This window comes from Peromyscus californicus, unplaced genomic scaffold (assembly GCF_007827085.1).
Source record: "Peromyscus californicus insignis strain IS unplaced genomic scaffold, ASM782708v3 Scaffold_21__1_contigs__length_65335640, whole genome shotgun sequence".
Classification (NCBI taxonomy): Eukaryota; Metazoa; Chordata; class Mammalia; order Rodentia; family Cricetidae; genus Peromyscus; species Peromyscus californicus.
In genome coordinates this window covers 57741727-57757728 of record NW_026294514.1, presented here as the reverse complement: position 1 = coordinate 57757728, position 16002 = coordinate 57741727, and the positions used below count along the sequence as shown (strand labels likewise).

Below are 16002 nucleotides of genomic sequence, written 5' to 3'. Positions count from 1 at the left end.
TAGTGAACGTCCCTTCGCTTGCGGACATAGATCTTTGCGATCATTTGGCTATCTGAGCTCCATCTTTTCTATACAATATTTATTGACAACGAACAGGGGAAAACAGTATTTAACCAAGGAGTGAAAAGCCAGCAGCCTTCCAGGTGAAAGCCTGAGTCTGCTGATCTGGACTTTGGGGGCCGGGTGGGGCTTGGTGGTACAGTGGTGGCCTGCCATACACCAGGCATTGGTTCCATCCCCAGCGCTGCAGAGCTGGACCTGTGTATCCTCTCTCTCCTTTGGGCTATCAATATTCATCTGCAGACCAACTCATCTAAGGAATGAGGCTTTGGGCCCAAGGGAGTTAATAAATTGATCCCTCAGGAGAGTGGGTGCCAGCTACCTTACTTCTCTTTAGCTGCCCAAAATGTTCATCAGAACAGGATTTCAGAAATACTTTTATTCCCAGGTAGAATGAACATTTCCTGCCAAAATCATCCTGGAAACTCAGAGTGGCTGAGGCAGTGGCTCTGTCAGTAAGGAGCTCACCATGGTGACCTGAGTTCTCAGATCCCTAGCACCCATGTAAAAATCCAGGCACTGCGGTTCATGCTGGTTATCCCAGGCTGGGGAGGTGGACACAAGAGGAGCCCTAGGCTGCTGGCCGGCCACTGAATGAGCAAACCCAGGTTCAGTGAGAGACCCTGTCTCAAACAATAAGGTGGGGAGATGAAGAAGACACTGTATGTCAGATTCTGGTCTTCACGTGCACACACATGTTCATGAACACACTTACATTCATACCTGAGGAAAATGTTTCACACCCAAGGAAAATGGAGCAGGGCTCTCCAACTCCGTAGACAGTGAGATAAAACTGTCTCCATTGGGGCCTGCCTTAGCAACCCCACAGTGTACAGTTAAGCCAGTATGAATTACACATCTGGAAATATACAACATCTGGTGATTATCCTGCACATCAGCAATGGGCGGCAGTGAGTGGGTCCACGGGGTCTGAGCAGCAGGACCTCTGAGTCCTTTCCATAGACTGGTTAGATTCGACACACGCAGAAAAGAAATGGACATTGGAGGTGAATGTCTTATGACTAGTGACCGTTTCCTACTCATATTGTCTGTGAGCTATGATCTCAGAGCATGGTGGTGACTTCGAGACCATCCATTGTAAACCTGCACAGGTGTCCACAGTGTCCGATGCCACTCAGATCTGTGAATCTGAGATATGTGTGTTTGTCACTGACATTTTTGGTGAATGCTCTTGGTATCAAAGTTAAGAACTCCTAAGCTGTGGGAAACAGCACTTGGGACTGAGGTAGGAAGCATGGTTGCTGATGGTGGCCCGGCACTGAACCTGTGTGACTTCCCAGAGGGCCAGGGGCAAAACTTGATCTCATTTTAGATGTTGAGAAAGAAAGGAACAGTCCTTCCGCCTGTTTCAGCCTTGGTCCCCAAGACACGCCCTTCTACCCCAGGTGTCTCCCCTGGGGCTCAGCACCAGTACACACCTGCTCTCAGCCTCATAGGCTGCTCTGAGGAGAGGAAAGCCTCAGAGAGACTTCCACACAGGAAAGATGGGAAAGCCCAAGTCTTAGGTTTTGTTGTTGTTGTTTTTAGTTTTTAAATTATAGCACAACCTAATATTTTGTTGTTTTCGTTTTTTTTTCTTTTTCCCTTTTCTTTTTCTTTTTAGCATCATACTCCAGAGTTCATATGACCAGTTCAGTGCTTTGAAATATTTGACGGTTGTCCATTTCTTCCACAGGTCGAAGAAAGACCAGACAAAGACTTCACTGAGAAGGTAAGGGATTTCTGCAAGCCTCTGTCTCGGGTTAGTTATTAACCTAGAGGGTCCTGGGTGACACTGAACTCAGTGACTTGGTGTTTAATAAAGTAAGTGACTGACGGAGCTGCTAAGTGGGCCACACAGTGTGACGTCATATCTCCGAAGGGGTCCAGGGCCACATAGTATGACGTCATATCTCCAAAGGGGTCCAGGGCCACACAGCGTGACGTCATATCTCCAAAGGGGTCTGGCGTGAGTGTTGAAATCTGAGGGACAGAGAACAGCTCACTGCTAACTACACAAACCCCAAATCTCCATGAAACATCTCTGAATGAGTCTTTTTAACACTGGCCAGAAGCCGGTGGGAGATGGTCCAGTATAGAAGCTAAGTTCAAGAAAAGATGCACTGAGGCCGGGGAGATGGCTCAGTGGTTAAGACATGAGGACCTGAGTTCAAATCCCCAGCACACATATAAAAAGCTGGGTGTGTTCACATATACCTGTAACCCCAGTACTGTGGCTGGCCATCTACTCTAGACAAACTGGTATGTTTCTGGCTCAGTGAGAGACCCCATCTTAAGGAAATTCAGTGGAGAGTGATAGGATATTTGGCAGCCCCCTGTGGCCTCCACATTGTTACCTACACATACACATATCTCACACACACACGCTTACACACGAGAAATAATCATCTGTGAACGCTAAAAAGGACACACAAAAGAACTTTTGAAATGTTCGGCTTGTTGGTAATTTTGGTTTTCCTGAATCACATTTGATCTTCCCTCATTCCAGGGGTCCCGTAACATGCCCAGCTTGTCGGCTGCCACGCTGGCTTCTCTGGGTGGGACTTCCTCGCGGAGAGGAAGTGGAGATACCTCCATCTCCATGGACACCGAGGCGTCCATTAGGGAAATTAAGGTAAGACACTGTTCTCATTTGTGACTTAACAGAACCCCTTGGAAGACTGATTAGTCTTCATATTTAGAGATTCAGTTTGTGAGGTTTGAGATCAATCCCATCTCCTCTGTCTGCCTGAAAACAAGGCTTTTTCCTAACACTGGCCCAGCTGAGGCAGCATCTCTGTGGGAAGCTTTACCTGCCTGCACCCAAGAAGGGAGGAATATGTGTCCTCTGTGGCCATCAGTATTCTCTCCATAGGCCACGTCATCTTTCACCACGTGGTAGCACGTGTAGATACTCACTTTTCATTTTCTGGAGTGTTCTAAATGGTGGAACATTCTGGTCATCTACCCCCATATCCTTGTTCCAGGCCCACAGCAAGTGCCCACCCACTAACATCTTTTCCCTTGCCAAGAAACGTGTGCTTTCCCTTCTGTTAGTAGCGTGTCTTTGGTAGACTTCACCACTGTATCTTAGTGATGATTTTTCTCCTACGATAACGCAGACGTTATTCTCCGTTAGGCCTTTGACACCAAGGATGGTGCCACGTTTGGTGACCTCCTCGGTATGTGGGAAGACACACAGCCCAGCACCGTGTGTGAATTATCAGTGCAGCGTGTGCTGTTAGGTACCTGGAGCAACTGTGTCCCAAACAGGAAAGGAACGGAGGGTGGGTGACCAGAATGTGCGTCCTTCAGAGAGCAGAGCAAGACAGAGGGTCTGAAAGGGCTGGATTTTGTGGGAGAGTTTCATCATACTCAAATCTGGTTGCCGGGGACCAGATCCACCGGTGGTGATGAAGCAGCCACGTGGCATTTGCCAGAAGAACAGAGAAGGGATTGAAGCAGGTGGTAGACCTGAAGTGCAGTATGAAGCCAGGATAGTCACCCCTAAAATGCCACGTACCGGACCCTAACATCCTCAGCAACCAACACTGTTGCTTTCTCTCTGGGCTGGAAGTGGAAGTCACTCCGGTCCTATTTAGACTCAGCTCTTAGGCATGAGGACCATTCATTTGCCCGGCAGGTGTTTACCAGGAGACTAGTTTGTGGCAGATCCGTCCCCAGGTACCAGGCACATGGAGAGAACTGGGATGGAGACTGGGGACTCTGCGTGCAGACACTGGGATGTGCTGATTTCCCCCAGCAGCTCACTGTGTCTGTGGGGAAGGAAGACAGGGAGCTAAACTCCTGTCAGAGTTCTTGTGTCTCGGTGTTGTTGCTTAAGGTTTATTATTATTATTTTATTTCTGTGTGTCTGTGTCTGTATATCTGTGCCACAAGTGTGCGCGGTGGCCGCAGAGGCCCGAGGAGGGTGTTGGATCCCCTGAAGCTGGAGTTGCCGGTGGTAATAGAGCCAGCCACCTGACTTGGTTACTGGGAACTAAACCGGGGTCCTCTGGAAGACCCCGGTTTGCTTTTTAAAGATTTACTTACTTATTATTTATTTTATGTGGATGGATGTTCTGCCTCCATGTATGCCTGTGTACCACACGTGTGCCAGGTTCCCACAGAGACAAAAATAGAGTACCAGATCCCCTGGAACTGCAGTAGCAAAGGGTTGTAAGTCACCCTGTGGATGCTGGTAATCGAACCCAGGTCCTCTGAAAAAGCAGCAAGTTCTCTTAACCAGTGAGCCATCCTCTCCAGCCTCAACGTTTTGCTCTTTTTTTAAAAAAGTTTATAAAACAATACAAGATACACTTAAATTTAATAACATTGTATTAAAATGTGTGAAGTGCAAATTTTAATCTTTATAGTAACTTTCCTTTGACGACTAGTAAAATAAATAGGAAACCATGTCTCAGACTGCCTAGACAAGGCACAGACCCAGACATAAGAAGGGGCGTGCGATTTCTGCGTGTGATTTCTGCCGACCCTCCCCCTTGACATTGTCTGCCTTTTGTGCGTTTCCCTCAGGAACTTAATGAGCTAAAGGACCAGATTCAGGATGTAGAAGGCAAATACATGCAGGGATTGAAAGAGATGAAGGTACCGGTTTATGGACGTATGAGCCCGGGACACTAACCCACCTTAACTTTAAAGAGCCTCACAGAGGACCCATGTGCATGCTCACCCTGAAGGGCACCAGTTGTGGAGAGTGTGGGAGCATGGGAATTCTAACACAGTGTGCATCTGCTTTCTTCCAAATGCAGTTTCTGAACACAGTGAGTCCCCAGGGGAAAAGGTGACCGGCCTGTCCCCTGATGTGGGGTGGTGCTCAACACCCTCGCCCTAGGCTCGGAGCCAACGTCTCATTTTGCAAACACCGCAGACTGGAGAGTTTTGGCTCTCTGCACGCTCCATAGTTGTGACATACAAGTGTCTTTCTCCTGGTTTGCTTTGCCGAGCTCACTAGAGCTGCCCTAACCCGTGTGCATGGGAAGCTTCCGGGTTAGTGCATGCTGTCAACTTTTACTTAGGGCTACAGCAGCTGAGAGCGTATGTGCATACACTGCTCTCAGACTGTGAAGGACGTCGCCATGCCAACAGGAATGTAGCTCCCCAGTTCCTTAACAATGCGGTGCCGAGGCACAGGTAGCCATATCCACCAAACAGCTCATGGCAAGTCTGGGATCCAGCAGTGGATACAGAGCTGTCACTTCTTCCTCTCCCCAGAAAGGGCCTAAGAAAGCATCTAAACTCCATAGCAACAAGCACCAGACAGACAGGTGGCATAAGTCACTTACAAACTCGTCATTTTCATGGTCATTTCTATATAATGGAAAAATTAAGACCCTGGCTTTTCACTCACCTAAAAATGGAGCCAGTGAATCAACTGGGATCCAGCAGTACCACCTCTGGTTGTCATGGTGTGTATACCCAGAGCAAGACTGTGGGGGCCCACAGAGTTTCACCAGGTGTTTGGGAGGGTCTGCACTTGGCTGTGCTGGGGGAGGTCTTTTGCTCTGCCCCTTGGCATTCCTTTCAAAGCTCCTTTGTAGAGACAGAAGAGACTGTTGGGTTTTGACCCAGGCCCTCCCGAGGCTATCCTGTGTTTCTATCTGTCTGTCTCCTCTATATTTCTATTTAAATATTTCTCACTTCTCCCTGCTCAAGAGTACCCTGGGGGGAAAAGTGGGGGCAGGCCCCCCCACAAAGACCAGTGCAGGATTCCACAGGGCCTCTGGGCAGCTCTGACACTTGAGCCGACACCTCTCTCTTAGGCTCCGGGTGGTTCACTGCTGGTGGTTGACCCCTCTGCCTTGACGGCATCACTTTCCTGACATGCACACCTTGGAGCCTACAAGAGTGGGAGCCATGTTCGGGCGTTGTCAATATTATCTTTACAGCGTCTTTCCCATGACTGCCCTTCCAAACAAATGACCTTAGTCTTTCCAGGACCTACCCAGGAACACCTGTGTACCTTGTTTTATTTCCCATGAGTCAGAAATCTGCTATGACCACAAATCCTTTCCTGGTTCCCAAGCCTGAGCGGGGTGGCCTAGCCGTGGCTTGTGGCAGGGGTTTATCGCCATAGTAACTGGCTCTTTCCCGAGCTGTAGCCACACATTGAGTGATGATTTCAGAAACCCATTGAGCTGCCAGGGCCCAAGGTGGAAAGATTCTGCCGCTGAATCAGAGAGTCCATGGCTCTGCTGCTGCCCCCCCCCCAGCAATATGCGCCCCACATACCTCCTTGTCTTAACGAGAAGATAGATCGCTGCCGTAGCTACTTTTCCTATCGCTGTGACAAAATGCCCCGACAGAAGCAACATGAAGGAAAAGGGTTCGCGGTTCAAGGATACGGCCTGTCGTGGCAGGGAGTCCTGGTGGCAGGAACATGAAGCAGCTGGTCAGGTTGCCTGTGCAGTCAGCAAGCAGACAGCTGTGGGTGCTGCTGTTCCCTTTCTCATTTCTCTGCAAGTCAGGACTCCAGCCCAGGGATGGCCCACAGTTAGGGTGGGTCTTCCCACTTCAATTAGCCTAGTTAACATAATTCCTCACAGGCAAGCCATAGGCTACAGTCGCTCTCCCCCACAGCTAAAAGCGACTTGTCTGAGTGGACGGGACATTGAGAACTGGGCTCTGCCTCTGAAACTGTACTGTGTGTGTCTCTTCTACTCTAAGAAACAAAGGCTGAGCTTGTAAAAAGAACCCTGGCTTAAGCTCGGCTTGTTTTCCTTTTTCAATTTGGAAACGATGGCCTGGTATCGGCAGGACTCGCTGGCCGAAGTCGAGGAGAAGTACAAGAAGGCCATGGTCTCCAACGCCCAGCTCGACAACGAGAAGACCAACTTCATGTACCAGGTAGACACGCTGAAGGACATGCTGCTGGAGCTGGAGGAGCAGCTGGCCGAGTCTCAGAGACAGTACGAGGAGAAGAACAAGGTAAGTGCCGCCGTGCTCGGGAATGCTGGGGGAACTGTGTAAATGAAGGGTACTTATATTTTTGTAAGGATTTTTATTCTTGCTATTATTGGGTGGGGGATGATGGTTAAACAGCGCTGGTGGGTGGCGCCGGTTACCCGCGGAAAAGTCACAGGCCACGGCAGAACCCAATGTTAGTTTTTAGAGCTTTATTAGGAGGGAAAATAGGTGTGGGGATGGGGACCAGGCCTGGTGAGAGAGAAAGATGGGGGAGGGAGTGGAACAGAGCAGAGAGCAGAGAGGAAACAGAGAGAGAGGGTGGGGATCCTCGTCCGGCTTTTTTAAGGCAGGGATTGCGTCAGCGCCTGCTGATGATGTAAGACGTGAGACACAGGACCCCGAGCTGCGCATGTACAGAATCCTAACGGGGGCAGTTTGCGCACGAGTACACTATCTTGCAGAAGCCAGAGAAGGGTGTCGGATCTCCTAGAGCTGGAGTTCCAGGCAATTGTGAGCTGCCTGACGTGGGTGCTGGAAACTGAGCTCAGGTCTTCTACAAGAGCAGAATATGCACTTAACTGCTGAGCCATCTCTCCAGCCTGCATTTATATTTTTTAAAACAGTGATTCTCCACTTGTCCAGAAAGCTCAGAGTCAGAGAATTAGGATACTGTGTCTTTGTTATCCGTGGTGGCCATGCCTATGATCCCAGCATGTAGGAGGCTGAGGCAGGAGGATTGCAAGTCCAAGACTGGCTTGGGCTGCTTAACAAGACTTCTGTGGCCAAACAAAGCAATCTCAAGGGTACGGGGAGAGAATTCTCTGTAAAGCGCTTGCTGCACAGCATTCAGACATGACTTCAGTCCTCAGCATCTGTGGTAGCATGTGCTTATAATCCCAGTGCTGGGGAGGCAGAGACAGGTGGATCATAGTGCTGACTGGGTAGCCAGATTAGCTTAATCAGATCTCTCCTGATGGTGAGAATCTCTTTCTCAAAAACCAAGGTCAGGCCTGGAAAGATGGCCCAGTGCTTAGGGGTGCATACTGTCTTGCAGGGGGTCTGTGTTTGGTTCCCAGCACTTAAGTCAGGTGACTCTCCAGCACCTGTAATGCTAGCTCCTGGGGGTCCGATGGCTGTGGCCTCTGTGGGCATCCACATACATGTGCACAGACCCACACGCATATACATAATAAAAAATAATAAAAATCAACCTTGAAAGGAAAAAACAAAAACCCCAAGGTAGACAGCTCCTGAGGAATGACACCCAAGGTAAGCTTCCGGCTTCCACACACCTGTGCACATAGGGGCACACATGCATATACATAATACACATTCACATATATACATTTAAAACTCACTCAGGAATCTGTGTTCTCCTCTGAGTAATTTGAAATGTTAGTATGCATAGTTTCAATGTGTAAACCGGAGGGTTTTACTAGAATGTTGGTATTTTGCATGAAAACAAAACAACCATGAAAAGGCATGTATATGAAAGAACAGTTATACTTAAATAATGCATGGCTAGATGCTTCCAGATTTTCATGCTAAAATACACTTCCTGCCTTTTGTTTTATGTCAGCTTCGTAGGGTATTAATTACAAACATCGGAGATTTTAGGAAAATTGTATTGTTAGTTCTACTTATTTGGAAAAGGCACAGTGATCCATTTCGGAACTATACCTTCAAAGCCCAGAGACGGGGGGTCATGTATGTACTTCAGGATCCACTGGGACTCATTCTTGCATATTCCCAGCCTTCAGCACAGACCCCTAGAAAGAGACCCTGGGATGCATCTTAACGAGAGAGGAATTGGGAAATACTCCTCAACGTGCACAATCCAAAGGTTAATTTTAGAGGAAACTGATCTTCCTCTATGGGCAGCAGAGAAATGAGTTTGTGTTACTGTGTGCCGTGGAAAACGCAATGACGTGGAAATGGGTTGTTTGTCATGAGGGAACTGTGACTCACGAGAACATGAACCCTGTGGCAGAAACACGCCACTGAGCTGCAGCCTCAGGACTGTGTTCCTCATCCACAGGAATTCGAGAGGGAGAAGCATGCCCACAGCATCCTGCAGTTCCAGTTTGCAGAAGTCAAAGAAGCCCTGAGGCAGAGGGAAGAAATGCTCGAGGTGGGCAACACCTTTTCTTTCCTTCCCTTTCTGTTGGTTCCTCACTGTTGTAGCCCAGGTTCCACAGACTTGGTGGCCTTGACTGCTGGGGTATATTTCCTCACAGTTCTATAGATCAAAGTCCAGGTCAAGGTTGGGCACCGAGGGCCACCTTCAGTGTTGTGTCCTTAAGAGCAGAGAGTGTACACTTTCAATATGGACACTTATCCTGTCCGTTCTGGGACCCACCCTCTTGATACCATTTAATCCTAATACCACTGAAGATCTTACCTCCAAACACTAGTCACCTTGGAGGCCAGGGAGTCAGTTCATGCAATCACTAAAGTTACAGCTTTGATTAAAATCCAGGGTTCAGGCTAACTTTCCGTCCCTTGAGGAGACAGCTCCTTTCATGGGTGAAGATTCTCACTCTGGTGCTCTGGTGTGTGTTTTGGGGAGGTGTGATAAAATAATGCCCACCTCTGAGAAGTTCACATCCTAAGTCTCTAGAAGTTGTAAATATGGGAAAAAAAGAGATTTCGAAGGTGAGGCTAAAGACCTTAAAATGGAAGGTTGTCCTTGATCATCTGTGTGGCTCTGACGGAATACAAGGTACCCACGAGAGGGGCCACATCAGATGCTGAGGTGGGAGCTGTGTTGAGCAGTTGAGGTTAGAGTTTATGAAGAAGGAGTACAAAGCAAGAATGTGGGCAGGGTCTAGGACAGCGGTTCTCAACCTGTGGGTCGCAGCCATCAGGAAACACATATCTCCGATGATCTTAGGAACCCCCAACCATAAATGTATTTCCAGCGCTACTTCATAACTGAGGTTTTGATACTAAGCCGTGTCTCAGTTCCTAAGACCATTAGATATATGTGCTTTCCAATGGTCACAACCCACAGGTTGAGAACCATTACTCTGGGACCTAGAAAAGACAAGGCTGTTTATTGATCTTCTCCTCAGAAGATTCTTTCAAAACAGTCTCAGACCTAAGAGAGTATGGTTATGTGATTCCGTGAAAGCTGTGGTCCTTTGTTACCACGGACATAGGAAACCAGCACAAGAATGTGCCATGTAGCATTCTGGTCAACAGTGGACACGTGACAGTGGTCCCGTAGATGATATTGCTTAGTGACATTGCAGCCATCATTATTATTCGTACTTTATGATGTTTGCAAAACGATGAGCTCACCTCCCTGCACTTTCTCAGACTGCTGTCCTACAGGTAAGCAAAGCATGACTGACTACACAGGGTTGCTTTTTTTGTTCTTTAACTTAATCAGAACTGTAAGGGATGGCTTTGAGGTAAGCTATCAGCCAAGCTGGTTCTCTTCCTGGAACTGAGAGTAGAACGAGAAAAAAAAAATCCTAACACGCTGCTGAATCCGTGCATGGTGAGACCTCCCCGCCCTGCTCATCTAGCACTGATTTCTTTTCTCTGCTCAACGCTGTGTCTGCTTTCTTTCTGTCTGTCCCTCTCCTCAGGAAATCCGGCAGCTGCAGCAGAAACAGGCGGGGTTTATCAGGGAGATCTCTGATCTTCAGGAAACGATAGAGTGGAAAGACAAAAAGATAGGGGTAGGAGTCTCGAGCCTTCGCAAAGCCGGTGGGGTGGGGGCGGGCCGGGGGCAGCAAATGTGGTCCCTGCGGAAGCTTCGGTTTGGAAGAACGTTTGCATGGGTGTGCATGGGACCCCCATGGGACGCAACATGAGTAGCCTGGTGACTCCCCCACTTCCCTGGGTGGATGGAACCGTCGCTGGGGAGTTGGGAGCTGTTTCCCTCTTCCTTCTGCACCAGAGGGGCCTGGGTGCAGTGCAGGCCGCCATGCAAGGAGAAAGGCTCTGGGCAGCTAGCTCAACGTGGAGGATCAAACTCCAGATTTCCCTCGGGGTTGTGTGATGCTGTGGGTGGCAGTGTGCCGTGCTTCACGGAAGCCTCCACAGGGAGGCCCTCATCAGACCCCCTCTCCCTCCTCAGCAGAGAGGAGGAGACAGCCCATCCACATTTAGGAGTGATAAATGAGAAGACTGGCCCCCACCAAGTCACTGCTGACTCATAGTGGCGCATGGTACCTAAAAAGGAGCAACCTATGTGACAGGGCCCCGAGACAGGTCTAGAGGTGATCTGCCATGTCACGGAAATGTTCACAATGGGAAGTCTCACCATTCCACTTTGACACACTCACAAGCCATAGCTAAGAGACTGTGTTCATGCATTGTGCAACATGCATGTGTGCAAACATGCTCTTCCAGAACATTTTTTTTTTTGACAACAGATGCTCATAATCAATGTCTAAAAATAGCCTAGAGAGATGGCTGCTGGTAACGTGTGAGCACGAGGACCTGACTTTAGTCACCAGACCAGGCATGGTGACACACATTTGTAACCCTGGCGCGGGAGAGGTGTAGAGATAGGAACGTTCCTAAGGCTCACTGCCCAGCCAGCCTCGCCTAATCAGGGACCACCAGGCCGGTGGGACACTCTGTCTTTAAATAAAAAAATGAAACAAAGAGGATGGAATTTGAGGAATGACACCTGGTATTGTCCTCTGAACTATACACAGAAACAGCACACAGACATGCACGCATGTGAACAGAAACTCAGAAATGTCTAAAATTATAAAGTAGGGTTCTTTAGCAACCTGTCTTGTTCTGCATGTATCTCTCGTGTAAAGGACTATGTGACTCCTGTTAACTCTCCAGCACCATGTCGGGAGATAAAAACAGACCAGGTGCCAGGCAGTGATGGCACACACCTTTAATCCCAGCACCATGGGGGCGAGTTCCAGGCCAGACAGGGCTACACAGTGAGACCCTATCTCAAAAACAAACAAACAACACCCACCCACCCCAAAAAGAAGAAAAGAAAACTGAGCTAGTAATGGGATTTCCTGGCGATGTGACTCAGTGGTAGACCACTTGCCTCCCATGTGTGAGACCCCTGGTTCAGTCCCCAGCTCTGTAATGAAGAAACAAAAGACAGAAATGGATGCTGTAAAGCAGTCTTCCTCCACAGCATCCCTTGCTTTGAAATGCTAGTGTGTGAACAGTAGCTGATCTAGCAGTAGCTAGCATAAACCCAGCTGCATCCTTTCTCACTGATGCCCTGGATGGCAGTGCCTCCTAGTCTTTACTTCTTGCTTATCCTGCTGTCTGTGCTAATCTCCCCCCCCCCCATCTCTCTCTCTCTCTCTCTCTCTCTCTTTCTGTTCTGCTGCACACTCAGGCATTAGAAAGACAGAAAGAGTTCTTTGATTCCATACGGAGCGAACGAGATGACCTTAGAGAAGAAACAGTCAAGCTGAAAGAGGAGTTAAAGGTACGAAACCAAAGTGCAGTTTAAGAAAGGCACCAAGGTTGCTGGGCGGTGGTGGCGCACCCCTTTAATCCCAGCACTCGGGAGGCAGAGACAGGCAGATCTCTGTGAGTTCGAGGCCAGCCTGGTCTACAGAGCTGGTTCCAAGACAGCCAGGGTTACACAGAGAGATCCTGTCCCAAAAAAACAAAGAAGAAAGAAAAACAAAGTACCAAGTCCTGTGTGTCTGTGGCCACAGGGGCTGGCTCTGCTGTTGTCACTGTGGTTGTGTTAATAAATTCGAGCCTTCAGTGAGCTATCCCCACAAAGCAGGATATCAGTGCCCGGCCATGCTTCTGCCTGGGACCATCAGGTGTTTACAACCATAACAGATCTGGAAAGTAGGTCAGAGCTGTCGCTCTGAGTTTGGTATTTATCTAAGTATTTTCTTACCCTTGTTAGAATGTATGTGCTTCCTTGTTTAAGCCTCTTGTCCGAGGACTTCCTTAGCTGAACAATATGTGGGATATGTGGAGGGATGGGATCAAGCTTACCCGCCAGATCACAGGAAGAACGGTTTCACTTTTTGTAAGGGCCATGCCCAGGGGAAACCAGCAGGCAGCTCTCGGTGGGTTCACAGACCGCTGCAGTAGTAGTACTGAGGGACGTGGCCTTGGCGACATCCTGACTGCCCCCAGACACGTCAGTGTCATCTCCCCAAAGTCAGAGCAGGAACGTGTCTGGAGACAGGCTTAGAGCTAAGACCTAAGTGATGCTCCGCATCCAGGCTGTGTGCAGCAGCTGGGAGTCTCCAAAGAGCCAGGGGAAAAAAGTGGGGGGGACCGAGTAGATAGCAGAGGTCCTCTGCCACTGAGGTGGGCAGCTGCTTTCCAAGGGGTTGCCGTGTCCTCAGCACAGGTGGTCCTTCTGAAGATATGAAGCATCATGACCACCTGCAAATGCTATCTCTAGGCAAACTACACTCAGTCCTTCCTTAACTCCTGCGTGTTCCTGTCTTCATCCTGGTCTCCCTCTTTTAAAGACTGTGGTCAGATTTCATAGTGAAAGGTTCGCTTTCCTGATGTTCCACTTTGTGGCAGCCCACAGGTTAGTCATTGCCCTAGTTAGAAGAAAGCCTTTTTAAAGTATCTTGTCACCAGAAAATAGGGTGTGTATTGCAGAGGTTCTCAACCTGTGGGTTGTGACCCCCAAAGGGGTCACCTATCAGATAGTCACACAATGATTCACAACAGCAGCAAAATTACAGTTTTGAAGTAGTAATGAAATAATTTTATGGTTGGGGGTCACCACAACATTTAGGAATTACATTAAAGGATCACAGCATTAGGAAGGTTAAGAACCACTGGCGTTTTGGAACATACAAGAAGGAAGCATCGCAGATCTGCCTCTGTTAATCAGCTGTGAGTGTGTGCCTAGGCACTTCTCCATCCCTGAGGAGTTAGCATCTACATCAAGGGAAATAGCATCCCTTTATCATTAATAAAACAGAGTTTGCCGGGTGGTGCACGCCTTTAATCCCAGTACTCGGGAGGCAGAGGCAGGTGGATCTCTGTGAGTTCGAGGCCCACCTGGGCTACAGAGTGAGTTCCAGGAAAGGTACAAAGCTACACAGAGAAACCCTGTCTCAAAAAACAAAACAAAACAAACAAACAAAAAAAACCCCAGAGTTTAACCTGGTCTCACTGAGTATTATGTTAACCCTGTTTTGCTCGCAGAAACATGGAATAATCCTAAATTCAGACATAGCCACCAACGGAGAGACTTCAGACACACTAAATGACGTCGGACATCAAGCCCCTACGAAGATGACAAAGGAGGAGCTGAATGCCCTCAAGTCAGCCGGGGAGGGGACACTAGGTAAGATCCTTTCGCTGTGTGGTCAGCGTTGATTCACCTTTGTGCACCATCGGCATCGGAGTGATGGCCACTGATTGTTAACAGTCACTCGGCATGCCATTCATTCTGTCACTTCACAGTAGTGTCCCGGCCAAATCATGTGATCACCCACAGTGCTGTGCAGCATGCGTTTTGTGTAGCGCTTTCCACCCATGGCTCAAGGACACATTTCTTTTTTGCTTTTCGAGGCTGAGCAGAAGGGGATAGGCTCAAAGTCAGGTGATAGCGCTGAGCGTTCCATTTGACTTCTCTCTGGATGCATTCCAATTATGACTGTCAACGTAATCCTGTAATGGAGTTGTCCAAAGGTCAGAACAGTGGAGGCCGTGAAGTGGGTTCACTGGCCATATTTTCCTGTCAGCCTGGCACACTTGGGCACCCACCATACAAGCATTTGGAGAGGGCGTAAGGTGCCTGAGTGGGACAGATGGCACCTGGGGATGACAGCCCTGAAGCTGCTGTCCCCATCCTGAGAATGGAAGACAGCCTTGGCACTGGGGGTGGTCCTTGCTGCAAGTGGGGTGTGCTCACAGGAGTTGTTGTTCACCCGCCTTATACAGAGGGGGCTTCCTCTCTATGCCACAGTTTTAGCTTCTATAAGAATAAGCGATTGGGAAATCTAATGGATATAGGAATATTTTCTATAATTTTCAGAGACAGAAAGATTCACATACTAATACGAGCCTTAAATTCTGGCTTTGGGATAAATCTAGTTGCTAGTTTTTTATGAGGCGGGAGTCTGTGACTGTATACATTGAAGCCCACGTAGAAACCTGTAGGCCCCGGCTTCTCGGGACCATTTCCCCCTTCTGATTGCCAAAGCAATGTGCTCTCGTCCGTATGCGAGCTGCCGAAACAGGAAGAATCCATAGTTTCCACCGTGCCTCCAGGACAGCCCCACAGGGGACTGCTCCTGCTGCTATTATCTCTATGCACAGTTGACGTATTCCTGATAATCATGTGACATGGCTAAAAGAAGAAGAAATGCCACTTTTGTCAGTGGCCCCAAAGGGTTTGGGATGTAGTATCTATCTAATCAGTGAAATGCTGTGGGAACTTCCCAGTATATTTATTGTAAATTTACCTATTTCTGATGTTTCTTTAACACGAACTATATACCACTAAACATGTGCAATAGTAGAGGATCTTTAAGGGTGACATTAAGTTGCCTCTGAATAAAAGCCAGATATTTCCCACCATTTTCCTGGGATCAGTGATCCACCATAGAGACTACAAGATTCTTAGATTGACAGGCTTTCACTTCCAATAAGATAATAAATACCCAATAGGCTGGGGATTTATTGACTGATTGATAAGGTTTTTGATGGATAGGTTAAGCATTCACCTTGATCTTCAGCTTTCCTTTGTTGGGGTTCTTTATCACTCCCCTGGGGATGAAAGATCTGATGTGTCCTGTAGGAGACCATTTTCCAAAGGAGAAAATAACGGGTAGGGGAACGTAGATTGCTTTCGACCTTGGGTTTACCCTAGAAGCGTCTTCCTTGAGACTGGCTTTCCAGCCAGTTCCTGAAAGTGAATGTTATTTTGAGGAAACATGAAGGCTGCTGTTAGAACTGTGAGATTCATAGGAGTTGAGTGGCTGAGAGTGTGAGCATTTAGATGCGCGTCTAGAGTTAGGATTACAGAAGGGGGACCTAGGGTCCTTTCTGAAAGCCTTCGTGTGGCTGCCT

General features: G+C 48.4%; 1 protein-coding gene across 23 annotated transcripts in view; it reads left to right on the top strand.

Annotated features, from left to right (window-relative positions):
* Lrrfip1 (LRR binding FLII interacting protein 1) overlaps nt 1-16002 on the top strand; it is a 134294-nt gene that overhangs the window by 103630 nt on the left and 14662 nt on the right. For 14 of the 23 annotated variants that reach the window (XM_052750434.1, XM_052750441.1, XM_052750420.1 and 11 more), the window contains 7 exons: nt 1757-1792; nt 2570-2695; nt 6838-7008; nt 9026-9118; nt 10584-10676; nt 12326-12418; nt 14131-14272. In XM_052750434.1, the coding sequence (XP_052606394.1) occupies nt 1757-1792; nt 2570-2695; nt 6838-7008; nt 9026-9118; nt 10584-10676; nt 12326-12418; nt 14131-14272 (754 nt within the window). Of the gene's footprint in view, nt 1-1756; nt 1793-2569; nt 2696-4596; nt 4669-6837; nt 7009-9025; nt 9119-10583; nt 10677-12325; nt 12419-14130; nt 14273-16002 lie in introns of all 23 variants that reach the window. The other 9 variants (XM_052750435.1, XM_052750436.1, XM_052750437.1 and 6 more) reach the window with 3 other exon arrangements.